This window comes from Phalacrocorax carbo, chromosome 8, assembly GCF_963921805.1.
Source record: "Phalacrocorax carbo chromosome 8, bPhaCar2.1, whole genome shotgun sequence".
Lineage (NCBI taxonomy): Eukaryota > Metazoa > Chordata > Aves > Suliformes > Phalacrocoracidae > Phalacrocorax > Phalacrocorax carbo.
The window spans coordinates 23366229-23387672 of record NC_087520.1 but is presented as its reverse complement, the minus strand read 5'-3'; the positions used below and the strand labels follow the sequence as shown (position 1 = coordinate 23387672).

The following is a 21444-nucleotide window of genomic DNA, read 5'->3' as shown; positions in this document are numbered from 1 at the left end:
TCTTCGCAGTAGCTAGTAGGGGACTATGTTTGGATTTGTGCTGGAAACAGTGGTCATAATGTGGAGATGTTTTAGTTGTTGCTAAGCAGTGCTTACACTGGTCCAGGACTTTCAGCTCCCCGTGCTCTGCCGGGTGCACAAGAAGCTGGGAGGGGACACAGCCGGTACAGCTGACCCAAACTGACCAACGGGATATTCCATACCATATGACGTCATGCTCAGTATATAAAGCTGGGGGAAGAAGGAGGAAGGGGGGGACATTTGGAGTGATGGCATTTGTCTTCCCAAGTCACCGTTAACGTGTGATGGAGCCCTGCTTTCCTGGAGACGGCTGAGCACCTGCCCGCTCATGGGAAGTGGTGAATGAATTCCTTGTTTTGCTTTGCTTCTGTGCGCAGCTTTTGCTTTACCTGTTAAACTGTCTTTATCTCAACCCATGAGTTGCCTCACTTTTACTCTTCCGATTCTCTCCCCTGTTCCACCAGGGGGGAGTGAGTGAGCGGCTGCGTGGTGCTTGGTTGCTGACTGGGGCTAAACCATGACAAAAAGTATCCGGAAAGTCACTGAGGGGGCAGGTGGTGCCAGAAGCTGGTCTGTGAAGCAGGGCCCAGTTCTGGGAGCTGCAGCTTGCTCTGCAGAGTCTGGCCCGCTCGTGGGTTACAGTAGCGTTGTGCACTGGTTCCCCTTGTCATGATCCAAAGCTGCAAGATTCGAGCAGTGGCTCTAAGTAACAAGTGCAAATAAATCCTCTGCATGTTGGACACACCTGTGTGGTTCCTGCTGCTCTGCTCCTGATGTGAGGCATGGTGCTACTTGGCTTTCCACCTCTGGTTTCATACTGGCTGCACAAAGGAGCTGACCCGCACCACGCTCCCTTGTGTTCCTCAGGTAGGGAGACAATAAAAGCAAAATTCATGTATATGATTTTACTGCTTAGAATGAACCTAACCCCTGCCAGGAATGAGGTCAGCCACAGCAGAGGATTTCAGGTGCAAAGGACTGTGACGTTATAAATTCAGAAGCTGGGAAAGATCCATGTCACAGCAGTTTTGGAGGGGTGGATATGGATATCAAACTTCCACGTTTTTCTTCAGTGTCTTTCTAGAGAATCAGTCTGACTCACTAGTGTGGTTTCCTTTTATTTAGCTAGTCTGTCATTCCCAAGGTAAGACACTGCACTTATTTAATTTCTGAGAAGAATTAATAGATTTTTTTTTCCGCTCTAATTCTTAGCATCCGTCTTGAACTTGCCTTTAAATTGATAAATTTGACTTAGACTTGAGTCTTTAAATTGATTAATTAATTCCCAGGTATCTGTGAAGAAGGGATGGCTCAAGGCCGCTGCTCTGCAGTCTCAAGCAGGGCTGAGCATGGTCAGTGTGTCCCATTGGCTAAGTCAAAGCTCAGTGCAAACATCATCTCATGGGTGGCTCTTCTGAGCTGTCCGGGGCAGGACAGTCTGCACAGGCTCTGATTGTGCTGGTGCAGACTGTCCGACGGTCACACCAGACACCTGCCACTCTCACTGTTTATTCCTATCCTAAGCCTGTCCTAAATCCCACTGCAAGTATGGATTGTTGTCTCTGGATGAGGCTGTGTGCGCAGTGCAGTTTCCCAAAACTGCAGCCAAATGGCCCAGTTAATGAGGACTCCTGGAAATCCAGCCTGGCTCTCGGCAGCAACACTTGCAAGTTAAACAGGTTTTGCACAACGCCAAAAGAAATTATGACCAATATAGTTAAAATCTCTTTGGCAGGCAATACCAATACAAAGGGCAGTCATTTTTCAAGTGGGATTTTTTTTTGAGCAGTTCTGTTAATACAACACAGGGGATTTTTTGCAACATTCCAAAGGAAACAGCTTTGTTGCTTTAACAAACATATCGCAGAACTTGTATTTTTAAAAATACATTTCCTGCCATTATGGGACTTTTTGAGTGTACCCTCAAGGCTTTGCATGCCAGAGTTTGAAAGTTTTAATCTGAAGTAGTAATGAAATTCCCACCTTCCTTTCTCTCTGTTGCTGAAGCACCCTGAGAACCCTCTTTTCCAAAGGAAAGATCAGAGAGAACCTCCCAGGAAGAAGCTGCTGGTTCCTCCTTCCTTTCACTGTGTTGTTTCCTCATGCAGCTGTGCTGCTGGGACACACATCTGCAACCAGCTGCCTCAGCTGCTGGGCTCTCGACCTGAACAGCTTCCAGCCAAAGGCAGGAGATGATCGGGCTTTGATGAGTGGGAATGTTGGGACAGCGAGAGGTGAGATTCCTTACCTGGCCTTTCTCTCCTGCTGAGACATGTTCAGCGTCCAGTTGCAGTAAACTCAGGGTTAACTAAATTCAAGATTTTGAGGGACATGTTGTTCAAGTCCTAACAATGTAACTAGAAGAGCAAAACAAAGACATACCTGGCACTGTAAACAGTGGTTAGCTTCTTGAGATCTAAAGTCCTCAGAGTGAAGCAAAACAAGTGATTCTTGCTCTCCGTAGCCCAATGCTCCCCATCGGGGGCTTTCTTGAAAAGCTTTGCAAATTTGGGGTCCCTCTACCAGACACCTTCTCTACATTTAAGTTCCCTGATCTTTCTAGATACACTGAGCTTTGCCATATTACAGCTTCTCCTTTCAGACTACCCCTCAAGATGCCTGCAGGTAGGATATTTTGGTTCTAGCTAGAGAATCCATCTTCCTTTCAATCCTTGTATCATTCTTTTCCTGGTATTTTGCAATTTGTACTGAAGGTGCTCAGCACCAAATGCAATATTCGAGGCAGAAATCCCAGGCGCCTCTTACCTCTGGGTGGTTCTTACTCCATCAGGCAGATTGTGATGCCTTACCTGTTTAAAAATGCAATCAGTTTTTGCAAGATGCCTTCCTTTGTTAGGAAGGCGTCTTCTGATTTCTGCTTTTCTCTTTTTACTTTTCAAACTATGTTATGAGAAAAAGAACAGGTTTTTATTCTTGTATTTGCTTCACTTGGCAATTTAGGCAGAACCATAGCAGAGCTGCTTTCCTATGGGGTTTTTGTTTCAAGAACCCATTTTCCCCTCCCTGGTGAGGGCCATGTAGTGGATAGACAGGACACTAAGGAATAGGAAAGATTACTGCCTTTCACTGGCATTGATTAACGAGAATGCAGGGAGTGGCTTTCTTGAAGCAAGGGACAGATTCCAGTGTTTCTGTGCTTGGATTAGTTTTCCAGCTCAGAGTTTGCTTAAACCAACTCATGGGGCAGCACTTGAATTTCTTTCAAGGCAACTTCATACTGGATAACAGTGGCTACACCAAGATGAAAGTCTCCTTGGGGACAAGCATGACAGCAAACCTGCCATGGGCTGAATTCACCTTTCACTTGCACCCAGACTGTGCTGACGGCACCTTATTTTGCAAATGTATCTTTGAATCTCTCCCTCTTTGAGCCAAGGAACCATAAAGCTGAAGGGCTAAAGTAGCCAGCTCGCAGCCTGGAGTTTGATGGTGGCTTCTCAGGTTCAGGTAACTACTATTGGAACCCAGTTGTTTTGTCACCGAGCAGCGGGCCCAACACCCTGCAGTGCCCCGGTGCCACAGGGGTGTGAAGCCTCTGCTCGGGGGCCAGGCAACCTCCCACTGCAAGCCTCACTGAGCTGAAGCAACTCTGCGTAGGCTGTGAAGTTGTATCGGGGTGCTTTGCTGCTTAAGCTGAAAGTGCTTCTGATGGTTCAAGCTAGCCTAACCTCTCTACTGCTAGTTACTAGGTGTATCTTCGTGAGCGTGGTGGTGGGAAGTATTTAGTGCTGTAATTCTGACTCTTAGCTTGATATCCAAACCTGGAGACCAAACAGTCCTTTTATTCTTAATACTGGAAGTCTCCTTACTCTCCTTCAAAGCCTGTCATTCTTCCCTCCTGGGGAGAGGGCCCTATTTGTCTCGCATCTCCAGCAAGGAGTCTCTCAAGTGCAGTTTCCACAGGGATGACTTCTTGGTCTGGCTGTTCTCTTGGCACCTGATAAGCCAGGTCAATGTAGGTATCTAGCGTCTGATCATCAATATCGGGATTGATGGTGCAGAACGTGGTTTTCAGATCATCTGCGGTCACCTCACTGCTGAAAAACAACACAGTCACTGCTATGCTGTGGTATGTGAAAGGAATAGTTATGTATTTGTGCCACAGTGAGAAGCCATGCTGCTTGAATTGCAGAGCAGAGATGTCTTTTGACATTGTTATCTCTGCCTCGATTAGTATCCCTTTGTTTTTTAAATATGCACGTAATAAAGACTGCTAGGTACTAAAATTCAAACTGAACAGAAGTTAGGAAATGTTAGACTTGTGATAACTTGGGAGGACCTTAAAACCCCTCTGTTGTGCACTGTGATATCGTTTGTTACAGAACTATATTTTTCCCTTTCTAACTCGGTGCCTGCATTGGACAGTACTTGACCTTATGGGCATCTGCCCACCTTCAGTGTTCTCCTCAGTGCTCTGTGCCTGGTGCCAGCCTTTTTTCCTATTCAGTAGCTGCCTCTTGTATATCTTGTTTTGAGGTGGAATTATTTCTTTAAATCTGCAGTTGTCTGTCCTGTTCACTCTTCCCACTCCTCAGAACCAACCTCCTGAGGATGTACAGGGCTTTCCTGCTGTTTTTGGATAGCTGAGGAGGTATCAGCTGAGGAGCTGAAGATAAAAGGCTTCAAGTACCAAAGGGGATTATTGGTACAACCAATCTTCTCAGCTCACTGGCTGCCATATCCAAGTCCTTTGGGTCAGGAACTGACACTGCAATGTTTTGTAGAGCAGGAGTCAGCCAGGTTTTGGTATTTACTGCAATATTCATAGCTGGGGCCCTCTGATAGTGCAGGGAGCCCTGCACTGGTGGCCACACATTCCTGTGTCCACAGGTGGGTTCCCTCTGCATGCACTGGCTGATCTGCTGTCCCCAGTGGCCTCTTACCTCCATACTTACGTTAAATCTCCCAGCTCGTTCTTCAGCTGTCTCAGGTACACCTGCTTCTCCCTGACATGCTGGCTCCTGAGCTTTGCAATGAAAATTTCAGCGTTCCCCTTCTCATCCTGAAAGAAATTACAGGTGTGTTAGCACTGAACACATGTTCCAGTAGGGATAGGAGCTGCCCCCCAAATGGATATGAAAATAACCTAGCTCTCCTAGAAATCAAATTTCCATGTGAAAAGTGGAAAAAAAGATAATATGGAAGAAAAACTATCACAGAAAAGGCACAAGCTTGCATTGCCATTGTCTGCAGATGGCCTTTGGGTGTTAGAGCTTGTGGTGGGCACTGCTAATTTGTTAGTCTGATAAAACTAATTTAAGCCCTAAATTAGGCTTATTCTGAACCAAAATGAAAACTTAAGTAACATCAGCTTACTTCTTTGAATAAGGATATATAGTCGATGAGGTCTTCAGAGCTGTCCAGTTTGTACCTGCTTGCATCCACTAGTTCTTGGATTGACTCTTCTCTTTTCAGGGGGAAAGCTTCCCTCACAGCCATGCTGTATGGAGAGAGGCAATGCAGACAGAAGTGTGGATGCTGTTACGGTACAAGCACTTAATGACTGTCGGTGTGGCTGGCTCTTTCTTAGGCTACCAGTGTGTGCGTGTATTCCATAGGCCAGATGTTCAAAAATTTATTGCTTTCACAGAAAATGCATTTCAAGAAGCACCTGCACCTTCAGACACCAAAACAAGGGCAAAGCTTTCAGCAGAGCTTAGGACTTAGGTGAGTGTTGGATGCTAAGCCATGTGAGAAACTCTGAATGCAGCCCTGAGTGTGGATTAGGTGATAGCCCAGACCGAATTGGTGTCGGTGTGTCTGTACCACGGCCACATTCCCAGCTAAGTGCTGGAAACAGCTGGTGCTTCTCTTCTGTACTATGGGCCAAAGAAATGCTGTATTTAGAGTTTCACTTATGAAGGCACAGATGATTGATTAACCAAACCCGTACCTGCACCAACATTTATGGAAATGCGTTGTGACCTATCAGAGGATCCTGTGGGAGGGCCCTGGGTGTCCCCTCAGGGAGTGTGGCGGGCTGCAGGGGCTGCCAGCCTGTCCTGCTGCATGCATGAAGCAACCCATGGCTGCTCTCGGGCCTCTTCAGTTGCACGACTCAAAACTTGCTGTATTCATGTTATTCTAAACCTAATGCAGAGGTTAACAAGTATAGACTTGCTAGAGGTTTCCTCACTGGAATTTGAAAGAAAGAAAAAAAACTCATCCCCTGGCTGTGCTGGCAGATAAGCAAAGCAGACAGACTCAGCATATCACAACATCTGACATGTGAGACATGGGCAGAGCTCAGTGGGCAACAGTCAGCCTCTTGCCTGAACTGCTTGCTGGTCAGGGATCCGCTGTTTGAGCTGTCACAGGCAGCCAGCTCCTTTTGCAGGTTGGAAATCAGCTGATTCTGGTTGTGGTACTGTTCTTCACCCACCTGGGACACAGGGAAAGTTCACAGGTCAGTAATGCCCCCATCTGTTCCTTGGACTACCTTCAAGAGGGAAACAAAACTGCAAAAGGACTGTGCTCTCTTCTAAAGCAACTTTTGCCTGAGTGGCTGTTAGTGATTTACAAATAACTAAGCAAGCAACACGGTGGCTTGCAGGGTGACTGTTCACAAGCGGCTTCTTGCTGAACAACCTGCCTGAACTGTTAAACCCTCAGGTGCAGATGCACACCTTGCATCCCCCAGAAAGGCAGCAGCCTCCCCACTCAGATGGTGGCACTTGGTCTCAGCCACTTTTCCATTTCCAAGCAAGACATAAGTAGGACAAGAACCTGGGGGGGACTACATGCTTTTGAGTTACAGGGGATGGAAAGATGTGGCCATGTAGCTAGAACTCTCCAGCTCTGGCACAGTGTGGGGGAGCGAGGCTGCCAGGGACTGTGCGGTGCTGCAGTTCAGAGGTTTTCCCCTGATCTTCACAAACACTGCAGGGACAGACCATGAGCTGTTTGAGGAAAGACCTACTAAGAGGAAGAGGCCTATATGTAAGTCTTTGTGCTGTCTTCCAAACAGAAACCTCTCATCAGAGAGAGCAGATACAATGCAACTAAAGTGTTTGAAAGAAATGGGGTCTTCTAGAAGCTCTGTTGGGAGCAGTAAGAGCCTGCTGTGTCCTGCATGGACAGGATTTCCTTCGTGTTTACTTTTATTCTCATAAGACAGTGCAGCTTCCTGGGGGAGGAATGGGAGGTGAGGCTGCTCTGCAGAGGAACACTTCCCCTGCCCGCTGCCTGCCACACCAGGGATGTCTGGGCAGCGGTGCGGCATTGGGCTGCGGGTTGCCTACCTTCCCGGTGAGTATGTCATAGAATGAGATCAGGACATGGTTTGACTGACAGAGTTGCATGTTCTCGAAGACGGTGTAAGACCATTCCATGGCAGCGGCATCTCCGTACTTCTGGAGGTAACCGAGAAAGAACTCAGGAAGACTGGATCACTTCCCCGTCTGCCGATAACAAGTGAGTAACTCCCATAAGTAGCAGAAATAAATCTAATCTGCCTGTTTGATTTTAGCTGTTTATGTATAGATATCTGTCTTTTGGGGATCTCACACAGTGCTAACAGTGCTCAGGCTGTTAGCCTGGAGTCTTCCCTGTTATTAGATCATTCACAATGTTTCTCCCAGGTTTGTTCTCTTTTTCTGGGTAAGTTTACAATGAAGCTCTTCTGTTGCTGAGGCCAATAATAAATTCCCTCTTTTCCTACCTATTTTTGTGAAACGTGCAGGAACTTTCTATCTGTGAGGCGCTACCCCTCTGTCAGATTTAGCTGAGCTTTGCTCATGCGTTGAGAAATGGGAGCAATTATTGGAGAAAAGTAGAGCCAGACAGTGATTGCGGCAACCCTATCTCCCCAGGATACCAAGCTGAAAGTAAAAGACAGCTGCCAAAGAAAACATTAAGCCATTTAGGGCTGATCTCGGAGATGTTTCTAGGCTTCTGGCTCAAGAGAAGAAATTTGTAAAGTGACTCTGCCTCTCTCAAGGTTGCTCTCATATGACTGAAGTACCATAACAGGGCTTTTCCAGTATCTGGGGGAACAGTATCATACTTGTCCCTAATATGGGAAGAATTAAACAGCCACTTTTATTCTCTTTTTGAGTCCTGTATCACCCCAGACAAGCAACCCATAATGTTTGCCTTGGCTGAGAACACATACCTCACCCCTTTGGCCTCTGGTTGTCACTCCCAACTCACCCTGAACAGAGAAGGGGAAATCCTTCGGGTTTTGTGTAACAAAGCCAAAGCACCCTTATTTTAATTTATATATTGATATAAATTATTTTTTTTCCCTGCTCCTTGTTTAGCCTGCAGTGCCACCTCCTCCTCTCCCGCATGGGCACAAACACTATGGAGTTTAATAAGGGATTGACATGGATTAAAATCAAACCAGCAAAAAAGCCTGGCCTTGCTTTGGCTGCACAGATGTTTCTGAGGCTCCCACCACCTAAGAGCAGACACTGCATAGTTATGAGGGCGTGCTGGTCTACAGAGCACTATCACACCCCAGAATAGCAGCAGTCAGTCCAGCTGAGGTCTCAGACTCATGAGTGTGGCTGATTTAGCTTAGGGTGACTGCTGCGGTGGTTCCTCCCCTGGGCACCCTGCGTTGTGGAGGAATCTTCAGGGACAGGTCAGCTGCTCTTGCAACAGCTGCTGGACCACTGCAGTTTACAGCCGTGTGCAACCAGTGCTGACTTTGGTTTCCCGAATGCCTCTGAATTTGCAGCAGCGCTGGGCGTCAGCTGCTTCATGAGCACTAGGCTGTCCCGGGAGCAGAAGCTGCAGAAGAAGCCTCTGAGGCCTGGGATGGAGCTACTCCAGTTATCCATGTGACAGCATCCTAATTCATGAGTCAGATCCCTGGGGAGCCCTGCCAGGCTCGGGGTTACTGCCAGCTGAGGCGTTTTGTTCTTACTATGATTTATGCAGCTCAACTGAGATGAAACACTAGATGGACATGGGTGAGACCCTGGCTCCCCAAACTGGACTGACTGTCATAGCAAATGCTGTTTGTGGAGAAGGGAAATGGGACAAACTTGTTGTTCTAGTGCAATTTTCTCCTTCCAGGCATCCTTTAGGGTGTTCACCACATCCTTCTTAGTCAGCTTTTTGTTCTTGACATGACCTTCATGCCTCAGGTACCCAGGCACCTTGTCACCTTTGCCCTAAGTAATGTAAAAGAAACACACATATAGGTAAGGCATTCACCCCACTGGCAGTGATGCGGCACCAAAGCCATGTTCTCAGTGTCTACAGCCATTAAAATGAATCATTGGTGTGGATTTCTGCTTATGTCAACCATAAGCAGAAAAAGAAGGAAAACATAGGCCCACTGTTAAACAGAATAGGAGAGTCAATCACCAACGATGCTGAAAAGGCAGAGGTCCTCAACACTTTCCTCACCTCTGTCTTTACCAGCATTGCCGGGTCCCAGGCTTTGGGAACAAAACTGCTGATTGATCCAAACACCGACCCACCATCAGTGAAGGAAGAGTTAGTATGTGAATAATTACTGGAGCTTGACTCCTACAAATCAATGGGCCCTGACGCCGTCCTCCAGAGGGTGTAGAGAGAGAGCTGGCTGAGAAGACATCATCTCAAGGCCACTCTCCATAATCTTTGAGAAGTCATGAAGAACAGGGGATGTCCCAGTAGACTGGAGGAAGGCAAATGTTACCCCTATCTACAAGAAGGGCTCAAGGGAGGATCCGGGTAACTAGAGGCCCATCAGCCTTACTTCGGTCCCTGGGAAAGTTATGGAACGAATCCTCCTGGGGGCCATCACAAGTCAAATGAAGCACGTGACTGGGAAAAGCCAACATGGCTTCACTAAAGACAGATCGTGCTTGACAAACCTGGTGGCCTTCTGTGACAAAGTGACTGGCTTGGTTGACGTGGGGCAGGCAGTGGACATTGTCTACCTGGACTTCTCCAAGGCCTTTGATATGGTCCCCCATAGTCTCCTGCTGGAGAAATTAACGCGTTATGGCCTAGACAAGTGGTCTGTCCAGTGGGTGGGGAACTGGCTGACAGGCCGCACCCAAAGGGTGGTGGTAATTAGCTCTTTCTCAAACTGGCAACCTGTCACTAGTGGAGTCCCCCAGGGATCGATATTGGGCCCAATGTTATTCAACATCTTTATAAGTGATCTGGATAACAGCATCAAGTATAGCCTGATGAAGTTTTCTGATGACACCAAGTTGAGTGGGGAAGTAGACACTCCATAAGGGAGAGCTGCTCTGCAGGGAGATCTGGATAGGCTGGAGGAGTGGGCCAACAAGAACCTTATGAAGTTCAACAAGGAGAATTGTAAGGTCATGCACCTGGGAAAACATAATCTGGGAGTGCAGCACAGGCTGGGATCCACCTGGCTGGAGAGCAGCTCTGTGGAAAGGGACCTGGGGGTCCTGGTGGACAGAAAGCTCAACATGAGCGAACAGTGTGCTGCTGCAGCCAAGAAGGCCAACAGGATGCTGGGTTGCATCAAAAACGGCATCACCAGCAGAGAGAAAGAAGTCATTATCCCACTCTACTCAGCGCTTGTCAGGCCACACCTGGAGTAGTGTGTACAGTTCTGGTCCCCTCTATACAAAAAAGATGTGGACAGGCTGGAAGGGGCCCAGAGAAGGGCCACCAAGAAGCCTGCCATACGTGGATAGGCTGGGAGAACTGGGTTTGTTCATCCTTGAGAAAAGGAGGCTCAGAGGGGATCTCATCACCGTGTACCAGTACTTAACGGGTAGCTACAAAGAAGATGGAGGCTCCCTTTTTACACGGAGTCACACGGAGAGGACAAGGGGGAATGGACACAAGTTGCTCTTGGGGAGATTCTGATTGGACACAAGAGGGAAATTTTTCACATTGAGGACAGTCAACCATTGGAATAATCTCCCCAGGGAATTGGTTGACTCGGCCACGTTGGACACCTTTAAGTGTCGTCTGGACCATCTTGTCTAGACTTTGCTCTTCCCAGAAAGGTTGGACTAGATGATCCCTGAGGTCCCTTCCAACCTGTGATTCTGTGAAATCTCATTCCCAGTACTATACAACATATCTGTCAGCACCTCTGCAGTGTGTCTCAAGTGCTCCATGATGGATAAAATGGGACTGTGTGAGAGGTTCTGCCTGGCAAAAATAGAATAGGAAAGATCTTCCTTGGAAAGAACTTCCAGGAATGGCAGGGCAAATGGTTCAAGCTTCTGGAAAGAGATGTTGAAGGACCAAAGAAATGCTACCCTGTCACTGAGAAAACCTTTGGATACAGTTATGCTTGGTGTGATGTGAAGAATCCTTGTAACATTTCCTTGTCCCTCTATCACTTCCTGATTCCCCCACGTGCTGGGTTGCAGTGCAAAGGGACAGCATGAGTGGAATTAACTTCCTGATGCCATGAAAAGTAGTCATTCCCTGCTATGTAGTCTTGCTTCTTAGTCTTAGTCATTCTAGTGCTTTGTCTTAGTTCATCTCATCAGCAGGGAATGAACCAGGGGGTAGGGTCAGGGGAGGAGGACAAGGCTTTTCAGCAGCAGGAAGCTGTTCATTTGTCTCAGCCATATAGGGGAGCATCAGTAAGGGACTCGAGTCCACTAGTACTACCTGTGTGTCTGATGACTCATTGTAAAGTGTGGCTACTTCAGCTGTGTCTTTAGTGTGTTCATGCTCAGTTTCAGTTTTTCTCTTGCACCTGAGATTTCCTAGCTTTGAATTTTTCAGTGGTTACACTAATGGGAAGGTGAATGTTTAAGACACCAGCCATGAAAGCAATTCTCCCACCCTTCTAAGGGATATTTATTGCCAATACATCTCAATGAGAAGAAAGCTTACACATACCCATCCAGGGAAGACATTTTTCTCTTCTAGCGTTCCTGTTCCTACTTCTTACAGAAGCACGTCCACTAGCTGATCGCTGCTCTTCCCCGCAGCCAGACAGCCCCACCAGGAATCACCTCTGCAACAGCAAAAAGACACTGAGCTGCTAGAAGAGGAGAATGCACCCATGCATACTAGTCCTGTGGGAATCCCACCAGGAGCCTTATAGATACAGATCTCTAGATGCCTGGTTTGTCTCCTAAGATGTCTTAAGCAAACCACTGCTGAATACATTTAGCACCTGAACACTTTGCCCAGTTAGGCCAGGGCGTGCAGTTGAGCTGAACTCGCTGGAGTTCAGCGCAGAAGTAGTCTCGCTCTTCTGCAATCTCTCTGTGGACTGCCTGCAGTGTTTCATATTCCTTATGGAATCCTTCTGCAGAGCCTTCATCTAAAGGATACAGAAAGGAGGATTGTAACAAACTAACCAGAGTAACAGAAATTTTCAGTTGTCAGACAGCTCTGGTCAGTGTACTCCACAGACTTACAGAGAGCTGTCCCTGGCTACTTGCTTCCAGTTTGGAAGAAAAAGAAGTAATTTATTAAATTTTATTGTTACCAGTTACAAATCTTCTGGCAAAACATGACAGTGACCCTTTTATACCTGTTTTTGTGTTTAAAAATAGATCTTAATCCACTAGGAGAGAGCAAGAGAAACATAGGGTTTTGTTCTAGAAATTTTTACATGCATCCCCTTCAGATCCACTCTATTTAGAAAGTGTTTCTTTTTTATATGATTTATCTTTGCTCTACTACTACAAAGCTACATTGTGATTCTGAGGTAACCACAGCTGTAGTTGGGGTTTTGAACCCCGGGTTCAAACCTGGGGTTTTGAGGGCTGGGTCTGTATTTATTATGCCATAATGTAGGGACATGAACAAGCTGTGCTGAGGGTCAGGGTCAGGGCTGGAATGGAGATGCTAATGGTCCAAACGTATCTGGGACAGCCAGTGCTGCTTTTCTGGGTTTTCCTCCATCCCTCTTCACAGCAGTGCACTAACTACGTAGTTAGTTACATTTAGTTACGTGCATTTCTCCTGTGCATCTCCAGGGCAAGCCAAGCAAACATTTATTCTGAAAAGGCAGCAAACAGATGCAATGTGAGGGACCTAGTCCAGTTCTTTCACAGCTGGAAAATGCATTGATCGGCCCCATAGTTGGTTTGATGACCTTGGAGTTTCAGTAGGCTAAAGAAGCCAATTAATACTACCAGAAAAGGCAAAAACCTGGCTAGACAGAGGAGTGTTAGTAGTCCAGCAGTAGTAACAGTTAGCCGTTGGACAAAACTGCCATGTGTATGAGGTAAACCTAGTTCATTTATTTATATATGACTTCAGGCAGTAGTTCTTAAGCTGTATTCTCTGAGCTCTTGGTGGTGGGCCATTATTGCTTTTACTGTGTTAATTAATTTAAAATTTATGTTAAAGGTTTATGATGATATACCAATTTTGAGTGCTCTGGCAGTCCGAGTTTCCAATAGATAGGGAGCTTTTGGGGATTAGAAGACAGTGGCTTTTCATGTATATACAAAAACCAAAGAAATGCCCATTTGTGAGCTCTAGGTTTACCGAGGCCCTATCCTAACCTGAATACTGATGCATCATTTTATGTTTGTGTTTATGTAGTTTAGCTTGAAAATTAGGAGCCCATGCTCACCTCCTGAAGTAAATCAGAGTATTTTCTCCAGTGATTCAAAATCTCTCCTGGGCACAACATCTCCATAGTCTGCTATCATTGTGTTCAGCTTCACCTGGGATTTTGTGAGGTCCTGCCAAGCTATCTTTAACGCCAAAGTTAACTTCACCACATCTTCACCCTTTACATCTTTAAACAACAGCCATTGATGAAAGCCCATGACAGTAAAATTGCAGTTGTAGTTTTCTAAATTGTCTATTAAGCTTTTAGACCACCTAACCTTACAGAGTGTTGGCAAAAGCTGAATGGGTGTAGACTGTTTTATTATTAAAGAACTGCAAGTCCAGGAGTATGTTGCAGTATTCACATTCCCACCCACCATCTTGCTTCCTCTCCCACGCACATGTACATATTCAAAAGCTCAGGCTTGCTTTTGATTCACGGGAAGGATCACAGTTGGGGAGAGTCTTACACAGATGCAATGGCTACAGCTGGCAAGTAAGAAGCAGTAGTGCTATGGTGCCAGTGGATCAACAGAGTGACCTCTGTGCCAGGTATTTGTGACACCTGAATTTCAGAAGTTCTGCCCATCCCTGTGGACAGGCACAAAGCTGGCAGCTGTGGCTGGGTGAGACATGCTGACAGTTGGCACTGGAGTCAAAAAACATAAGGAACATTTGCCTTGGGCAGCTGCTGCCTTCAATCTACCTGTCGTGCTAAGAAACAGCATACGATAATATGAGCAGTGACTTACTGAATCGGATCAGACTATCAGGTACATCTCTGCCCACTCCCTTTCCTATCCATTTATGGACTGTCTGGCCATGAATTTGTCTATCGTCTTTTAAGAATCTGAAGATATTTCAGAGAGACTCTGAATTTTTACTGTAGTGCTGTACCCATGGATGGGCATTTGGTTCTCTGTGCAGGATAGGTTCTTACAAAGATCTACTCCCTCTACCTTGGGTTTGGTGACATGTCATGTCCAGCCGTTCATTATGCCTATTACTCAGTTTTGCTAGAAGCAGTTTGCGGGCACCGTACTCATTGAGATAGGGAGCATACTCCTCAGCTATGCTTGTCTGCAGATGTTCTACCTGCAGGAAACAGAGGCTTGAACTGATCAGAAGCATGGCATCACTGGGAACTCTTGGGCTGGTTTGGTGGGTCTAGAGCTGAAACTAAGGAGCAGTGAGTGGGATAAGGGAAGCAAAATGGAAAAAAACAGAGCAGGAGAGTGGGCAAGAGATAACTGTAGAAAAGGACAGACTGGATAGAAATACGACAGAAGAGTTCAGACTCAGATGTAGTGTGCAAAAGGGTGTTCCATCTGAGTGTTTAGCCTTCTGAAGTGTGAATTATATACATTTCATATTCCGAGTTACACCATTCGTCTGTTGTAAGCCTGTATCTAGAAAACCTTCCAGCAACTTATACTGTCCCTGCTGCTGGTCACACAGGAGAAAAAAAGCTGCTACTTTTACCAATTTACACCACTGGAACTGGTGACAGAAATGTATCTTGGATGGTAACACGGGATGGTATTTGTGCTGTATTTTTAATTTTTTATTGTAATTTAAAATTTTAATTGCATTTTAAATTAGTGGCAAAGTAAAACTATCAGAAATCTGGAAGTCTTATGTGTAAAACCATAGCTTATTTCCATGATGCGCATTTTATTGCACGGTCATATCCTGTCACACGCCAACACCTACCTAATCTGCTGGACAGAGAATGAATCAAAATGGTGTTTTACTTTTTGCTCAGAAGGTAACGAGTGCCTTGGTGAACTCTTGACTGTTCTGATTTTGATGAGAATTCTGAATTCTTTTAGTCTCATGAAAGTACAAGCCCTCTGTAGCAATGCCTGTGTCCCTACACCATCATAGCCACAACCATGCTGCCACCAGCAGACAAGTCAGCAGCTTAGGTGGATCTTTCCAAGGAATTTTTTAATATCTAACTGTGCTGCAGTTAGAATATTTGAATGCTGTCTCAAAAATGGAATTCTGGTTTTAGCAGAATTATTTTTCCCAACCTTCTTCACCCAGATTGCAAAACTTAAATAGCCCAAACTAAAATTTGGATTCCGGGCTCTATTCTTAGGTAAGGCAGGTATAACTCTGCATAAATTCTCAGTTGCTCCTTTCAGAGAAGGTTCTCTATGGCTCCCTGGAGCACTGAGGACTGTGAGTACCAACAAGTGGAACTGGCTAGTTCTAGGACTGCAAATGTAAGAGAATTTTGATCTAGCTAGTGAAACCAAAGCCTCTAAGGTTCATTCACAAAGTGCTAGCTAGACGAATAAGGAGCCTACATAGTCTGTCCTGAAGATTGTTCTTCTTAACCTTTACCATTTAAACTTAGTACTTTAACTAGTGGATGAAAGCAAGTCCAGGTGGAGTTCCTCATGGTGTTATCTAATCTCTGACTACAGCAGAATTGCTGTGTGACAAGAACAATTTGCTTCTTCCTCCTGCTCATGTTTCGCCAGGAGGATGGTACAGCCCTGGAACAGGCTGCCCAGGGAGGTGGAGAATCGCCATCCTGGGAGGATCTCAGAACTCAAGCCAGATAAGCTAAGTTCATGGCTGATCTAATGTAACATAGGCAATAGTTTTACTTCATGTGGGAGGTTGGGCTGGAGACTGTAGACATTCCTTCCAACTAACACTTCTTTGATATTTCCTGAAATAGCTACAGCACATGTCAGGGCCCCCAAGAACCTTAATTGTCCTGACCATCCTCAGCTGGACCCTCCACACCCACACAACATCTGCCCACAGCCAAGGAGCTCTGCTTAAGCTCAGGCTGAGGCTTTTGGGCATTGTTGAGCTATGTTGTAGGTGTATCTGCCTCCAGTCTTGTCTCTGTATCCTAACTGGACCTTGGACTGATGTTGTAGGTAGCTATTCTCCTGGACGGACCTCTTTGGATGTCTGTTACAGCTTTGTCTCCAGTCCTGACTCTGGCCCTATCTCCTGCTGCTCCAGAGCATTTGCTTCATCCCCCCACCATGGATGGACCATGGCCTCAAATGCCTCATCTGGTACTGCTGAGGATGACTGCTGCCAGCACCTTGCTTGGTGCTGTGAGACTGTGCCCTGGCTGGTGGGGCGCTGACTGTGTTGCAGTCACCCTCAGCTCCTGGCTCATCCTTTCTCAGGCAGCAGCCCTGCTCTTGTTGGTCTCCAACAGTAGTGCCATTTCAGCCCAAGTAGCTGAAACTGTTCAAGAAGTGTATGAAGTAGTAGTTTAAATTGGATAGATCTAACTAATCTTGCCTACAGACATCAGTGTGACTGCACCATCAGTAAGATGAATGATACAGATTTAAAGATGCTAAGGGTACAATCTAGTAAAAGAGTGCACGTACTTTTGCATAAGAACTTAAAATATTAGTACCAGGTAGATATTTATTTCCTCCCTCCTTCAAATGTGACACTGGGAGGGCCAGGTGGGACAAGCGATACAAGTGAAGACTTCCGACAGTGGCAGCACAGCCTGTCCCAAGAGAACAGGATATTCTCTGGAGCTGACCAAGATCCAGCATTGCTGCTGTGCCAGATGTTCAGTGCCTGCTCTGAACTTCTGCTGGCATCAAAGGACAAAAGGCTGGGAGGTAAGAGGTCAGATGTATAAAATACATCCAATGGGAGTTGGGAAACCTTTGATTCATCATTGTCTGATTTACCTGAGTCTGAAGAGAATTCTTTTCTTCCTTCATGTTGTTAATGAACTTTAACAAATGTCGTTTCTCTTGCTTTAACATATTTATTTCATTTTTCTCCTTTTCCTGCAGTGCCAGTATCTGCCGGGTGCACTCCTCAGAGACAGTTGTGACCATAGGCTTCAGGAACTCTAGGCCACAAATTGTTGTCTCCTGATGAGCCAAAGAAAGCAGAGGTGGGGGTCTCACAATGAGCAACAAAGCCTGCATTTTACTCAGCGGGACTGTTGAATATTCAGCCTCAAAACAGTGCTGGTAGGAAGTGGGATTGAACATGGAGCTTTTGCTGCTTGGCCTGGTGACTGTCCAAGGACTGGGAGTAGTATCTTTTGGGATTATATCCTGCTGTTTATCCAGCTGTGCATATCAACTTCATTTCAGCTCACAGTATTTATACTGGTTTGGAAAACAAAGGATGAACAGTATTTTATTTTGGATTCGTTAAGATATAATGAGCACTGATGGCTTCATTTAAATTCCACTAGGTGGGAAGGTGTCACCATTTTAAGCACAGACAGCATACGGGGCTAAAGACAGATGGTAACTAGCAATTTACCCTCTTCTGTGAAGAAACGTTCTTCATGAACTTCAACCTGCTTTATTGTCTCCAAATGCATGGTCTCATGCAACCTTTTGCATACAAATTTATTGTCAACCCACTATCCTCTCTTTTTAGCTATGCCTTAAACTCTGCTTTTGCCTTTCTTTTCAGCACATCTAGTAAAGAACTCACGTGCTTTTCACAGAATCACAGAATCACAGATTGGAAGGGACCTCAGGGATCATCTAGTCCAACCTTTCTGGGAAGAGCAAAGTCTAGACAAGATGGCCCAGCACCCTGTCCAGACGACACTTAAAGGTGTCCAACGTGGCCGAGTCAACCAATTCCCTGGGGAGATTATTCCAATGGTTGACTGTCCTCAATGTGAAAAATTTCCCTCTTGTGTCCAATCAGAATCTCCCCAAGAGCAACTTGTGTCCATTCCCCCTTGTCCTCTCCGTGTGACTCCGTGTAAAAAGGGAGCCTCCATCTTCTTTGTAGCTACCCGTTAAGTACTGGTACACGGTGATGAGATCCCCTCTGAGCCTCCTTTTCTCAAGGATGAACAAACCCAGTTCTCCCAGCCTATCCACGTATGGCAGGCTTCTTGGTGGCCCTTCTCTGGGCCCCTTCCAGCCTGTCCACATCTTTTTTGTATAGAGGGGACCAGAACTGTACACACTACTCCAGGTGTGGCCTGACAAGCGCTGAGTAGAGTGGGATAATGACTTCTTTCTCTCTGCTGGTGATGCCGTTTTTGATGCAACCCAGCATCCTGTTGGCCTTCTTGGCTGCAGCAGCACACTGTTCGCTCATGTTGAGCTTTCTGTCCACCAGGACCCCCAGGTCCCTTTCCACAGAGCTGCTCTCCAGCCAGGTGGATCCCAGCCTGTGCTGCACTCCCAGATTATGTTTTCCCAGGTGCATGACCTTACAATTCTCCTTGTTGAACTTCATAAGGTTCTTGTTGGCCCACTCCTCCAGCCTATCCAGATCTCCCTGCAGAGCAGCTCTCCCTTCTGGAGTGTCTACTTCCCCACTCAACTTGGTGTCATCAGAAAACTTCATCAGGCTATACTTGATGCTGTTATCCAGATCACTTATAAAGATGTTGAATAACATTGGGCCCAATATCGATCCCTGGGGGACTCCACTAGTGACAGGTTGCCAGTTTGAGAAAGAGCTAATTACCACCACCCTTTGGGTGCGGCCTGTCAGCCAGTTCCCCACCCACTGGACAGACCACTTGTCTAGGCCATAACGCGTTAATTTCTCCAGCAGAAGACTATGGGGGACCATATCAAAGGCCTTGGAGAAGTCCAGGTAGACAATGTCCACTGCCCGCCCCATGTCAACCAGGCCAGTCACTTTGTCATAGAAGGCCACCAGGTTTGTCAAGCACGATCTGTCTTTAGTGAAGCCATGTTGGCTTTTCCCAGTCACGTACTTCAATTGGCTTGTGATGGCCCCCAGGAGGATTCATTCCATAACTTTCCCAGGGATCGAAGTAAGGCTGATGGGCCTCTAGTTACCCGGATCCTCCCTTGAGCCCTTCTTGTAGATAGGGGTAACATTTGCCTTCCTCCAGTCTACTGGGACATCCCCTGTTCTTCATGACTTCTCAAAGATTATGGAGAGCGGCCTTGCGATGATGTCTTCTTGGCTTTCTTTGCTGTAACATGTTTTTTCAGTCTCAGCTATTTCCCCTTTTATTTGAAAACTTTTCTTAACGATATTTACCTGAGGAGCCTAGTGACAGTACTTGGCTTGGGTCCCACATCCTAGTTACAGTTACAAAGAATTTCATGATGCCACCTCCTTGGTGTGGAGGCTTGTTTTTATGGGTAGATGGAATACCACCAGGAGAATAAAATTATCAATGTAGAGATATTGTGTGATTCAAATGAGGCTGTGACCAAGCCTTATTTTTTTTTGTGAATAACTGCATTATTTAGCAAGCAAAACTGTTCACTCCCTCTCCTGAACAGGACAGAAATGCTGGTGGATGCTGAATAGTCTGGCTTGGAGTTTTTTTCCTCCTCAGTAAAACCTGGTATTAGTATTTATGTACAAGTACTATGCAACAGATTTTGCATTAAAAAAGTTAAACCGCATACATAAATCTAAGAACAGGAACTACTTTTCTCATTACACTTGGGTGTGAATTTCCTTTCTGTGCTATAACTGTACCAAAGGTTTTGCAAAACTCTTTCACTATGATACTTGTCTCTGGGCAACAGATGGCAAAAAATAGAGCATTAGCACAGGGATTCTGCCACTGTGCTGTTTGGTTGCTCAGTGTGACGTTGTTAAAACTTCAGCAAACATGTTTCGAGGTGTAGTTTGAGTGTTTCACAACTGACTCCCGACCACAAGCAAACTTCTTAAATTTAAGTGCAACAGTATTTTTAATTGTAGCTGCCCAGTATGTCAGAAGTTAGAGCACAACTCGTTGGCCGCCAAAGGAATCATTTTGTAGTGCGGACACTGGCCAGTGCCATCTGAGGACATTAGCTCTCTGACCATTCAGAACTCTCACCAAGCCAAAAAAGGACAGACATTCTCCCACTTGGAAAGAACTCAGGCTGTGATGCAGCTCATTGCACGTTCAGAATTTCTAGATGGGCCCAGAAGTCAGAGCACCACAATGGAGTCAATGTGAAGGCCCTGTAGACATAGCAATCTGAGTGTTATTTTAATCAAGAAATGTATTCAGCTGTGGCTAACATCATCATGAAGACCTACCCTGTCACTCAGCTTTGTCTTAAAGAAGCTCCCAGCAACATAACCTCTACCTCGGATCAAGGTAACAACGGTAAGGATTTGATGGCTCTCTTCTCCATAGCACTGTGTTCCAAATTCTGCTTAGTACCTTCACATTCATGTGGATTTACTCCAGAAATAATGCCATAAAGCCTCAGTGCTGGTTCAGCATGACCTTAAAACCCAAATGAGCTACAGCTGCAGTTGTATGCCCAGTTCTGGCAGAAGACATGCAGTTGCAAGCAGCCAGTACAGGCTGCACATCCCTGTTCCTGTTAGAGATGGCTGCCTTCTCTGGTCTGCAGGCACAGCTGTGCACATGCTAGCTACTTCAAATGTCATGCTGTCAAAATGATGCAGCTAAATATACAGTGCAAGCAGTACAGTTTTAGGACAACATTTAATAATACTTTTTTTTAAAACCAGAATACTCTGACTGAACTGGGAATATGTTGTAACGCTAGCAGATTTAAGGGGAGAACCTGCCCCGGCTGTGGGTGCAGTGCTGAGCACCTTAAACATCATCTAGGCTAAGCTAGTACAGGATGGCAGAAAAAACCGAGTAAGACATAGCTGCTAAATCAGACCACAAAGATAACATCCAGCTGGCTGAGAAATACAATACTGTGGTGTAAAGGAGGCTTAGTTACAGTTTCAAAGGGAGCTGAAATGCTACAGACAGATAATGCATGTTAGGTGGAATGATGATGACGTCACTCTAAGCAAACTATCCCATTTAGCTGCACCTTAAGACTCCAAGCACTGTAGTGAAGGACTATAAACAGAATATAAAATTATCACATTAGGAGCCCTCAGAATGGCCACCTCTCACAGATTTTAAAGTTGTTTTTGTTAAGCACAGTCAGACATAATTTAAGAATAAAGATAAGTACTTAGGAGTACGTT

The 21444-nt window shown here is 45.8% G+C and overlaps 1 protein-coding gene across 1 annotated transcript in view; it reads right to left on the bottom strand.

The window, feature by feature from the left end:
- Positions 1-3778: 3778 nt before the first annotated feature.
- The window catches only part of TSNAXIP1 (translin associated factor X interacting protein 1), a 28146-nt gene continuing 10480 nt past the window's right edge, over positions 3779-21444 (bottom strand). Inside the window, 13 exon segments of the mRNA XM_064459124.1 lie at positions 3779-4076; positions 4938-5044; positions 5359-5482; positions 6315-6424; positions 7284-7442; positions 9036-9164; positions 11830-11947; positions 12091-12238; positions 12241-12259; positions 13526-13550; positions 13552-13693; positions 14466-14601; positions 17199-17401. Of these exon segments, the coding sequence (XP_064315194.1) occupies positions 3848-4076; positions 4938-5044; positions 5359-5482; positions 6315-6424; positions 7284-7442; positions 9036-9164; positions 11830-11947; positions 12091-12238; positions 12241-12259; positions 13526-13550; positions 13552-13693; positions 14466-14601; positions 17199-17401 (1649 nt within the window). The 3' untranslated portion in view covers positions 3779-3847.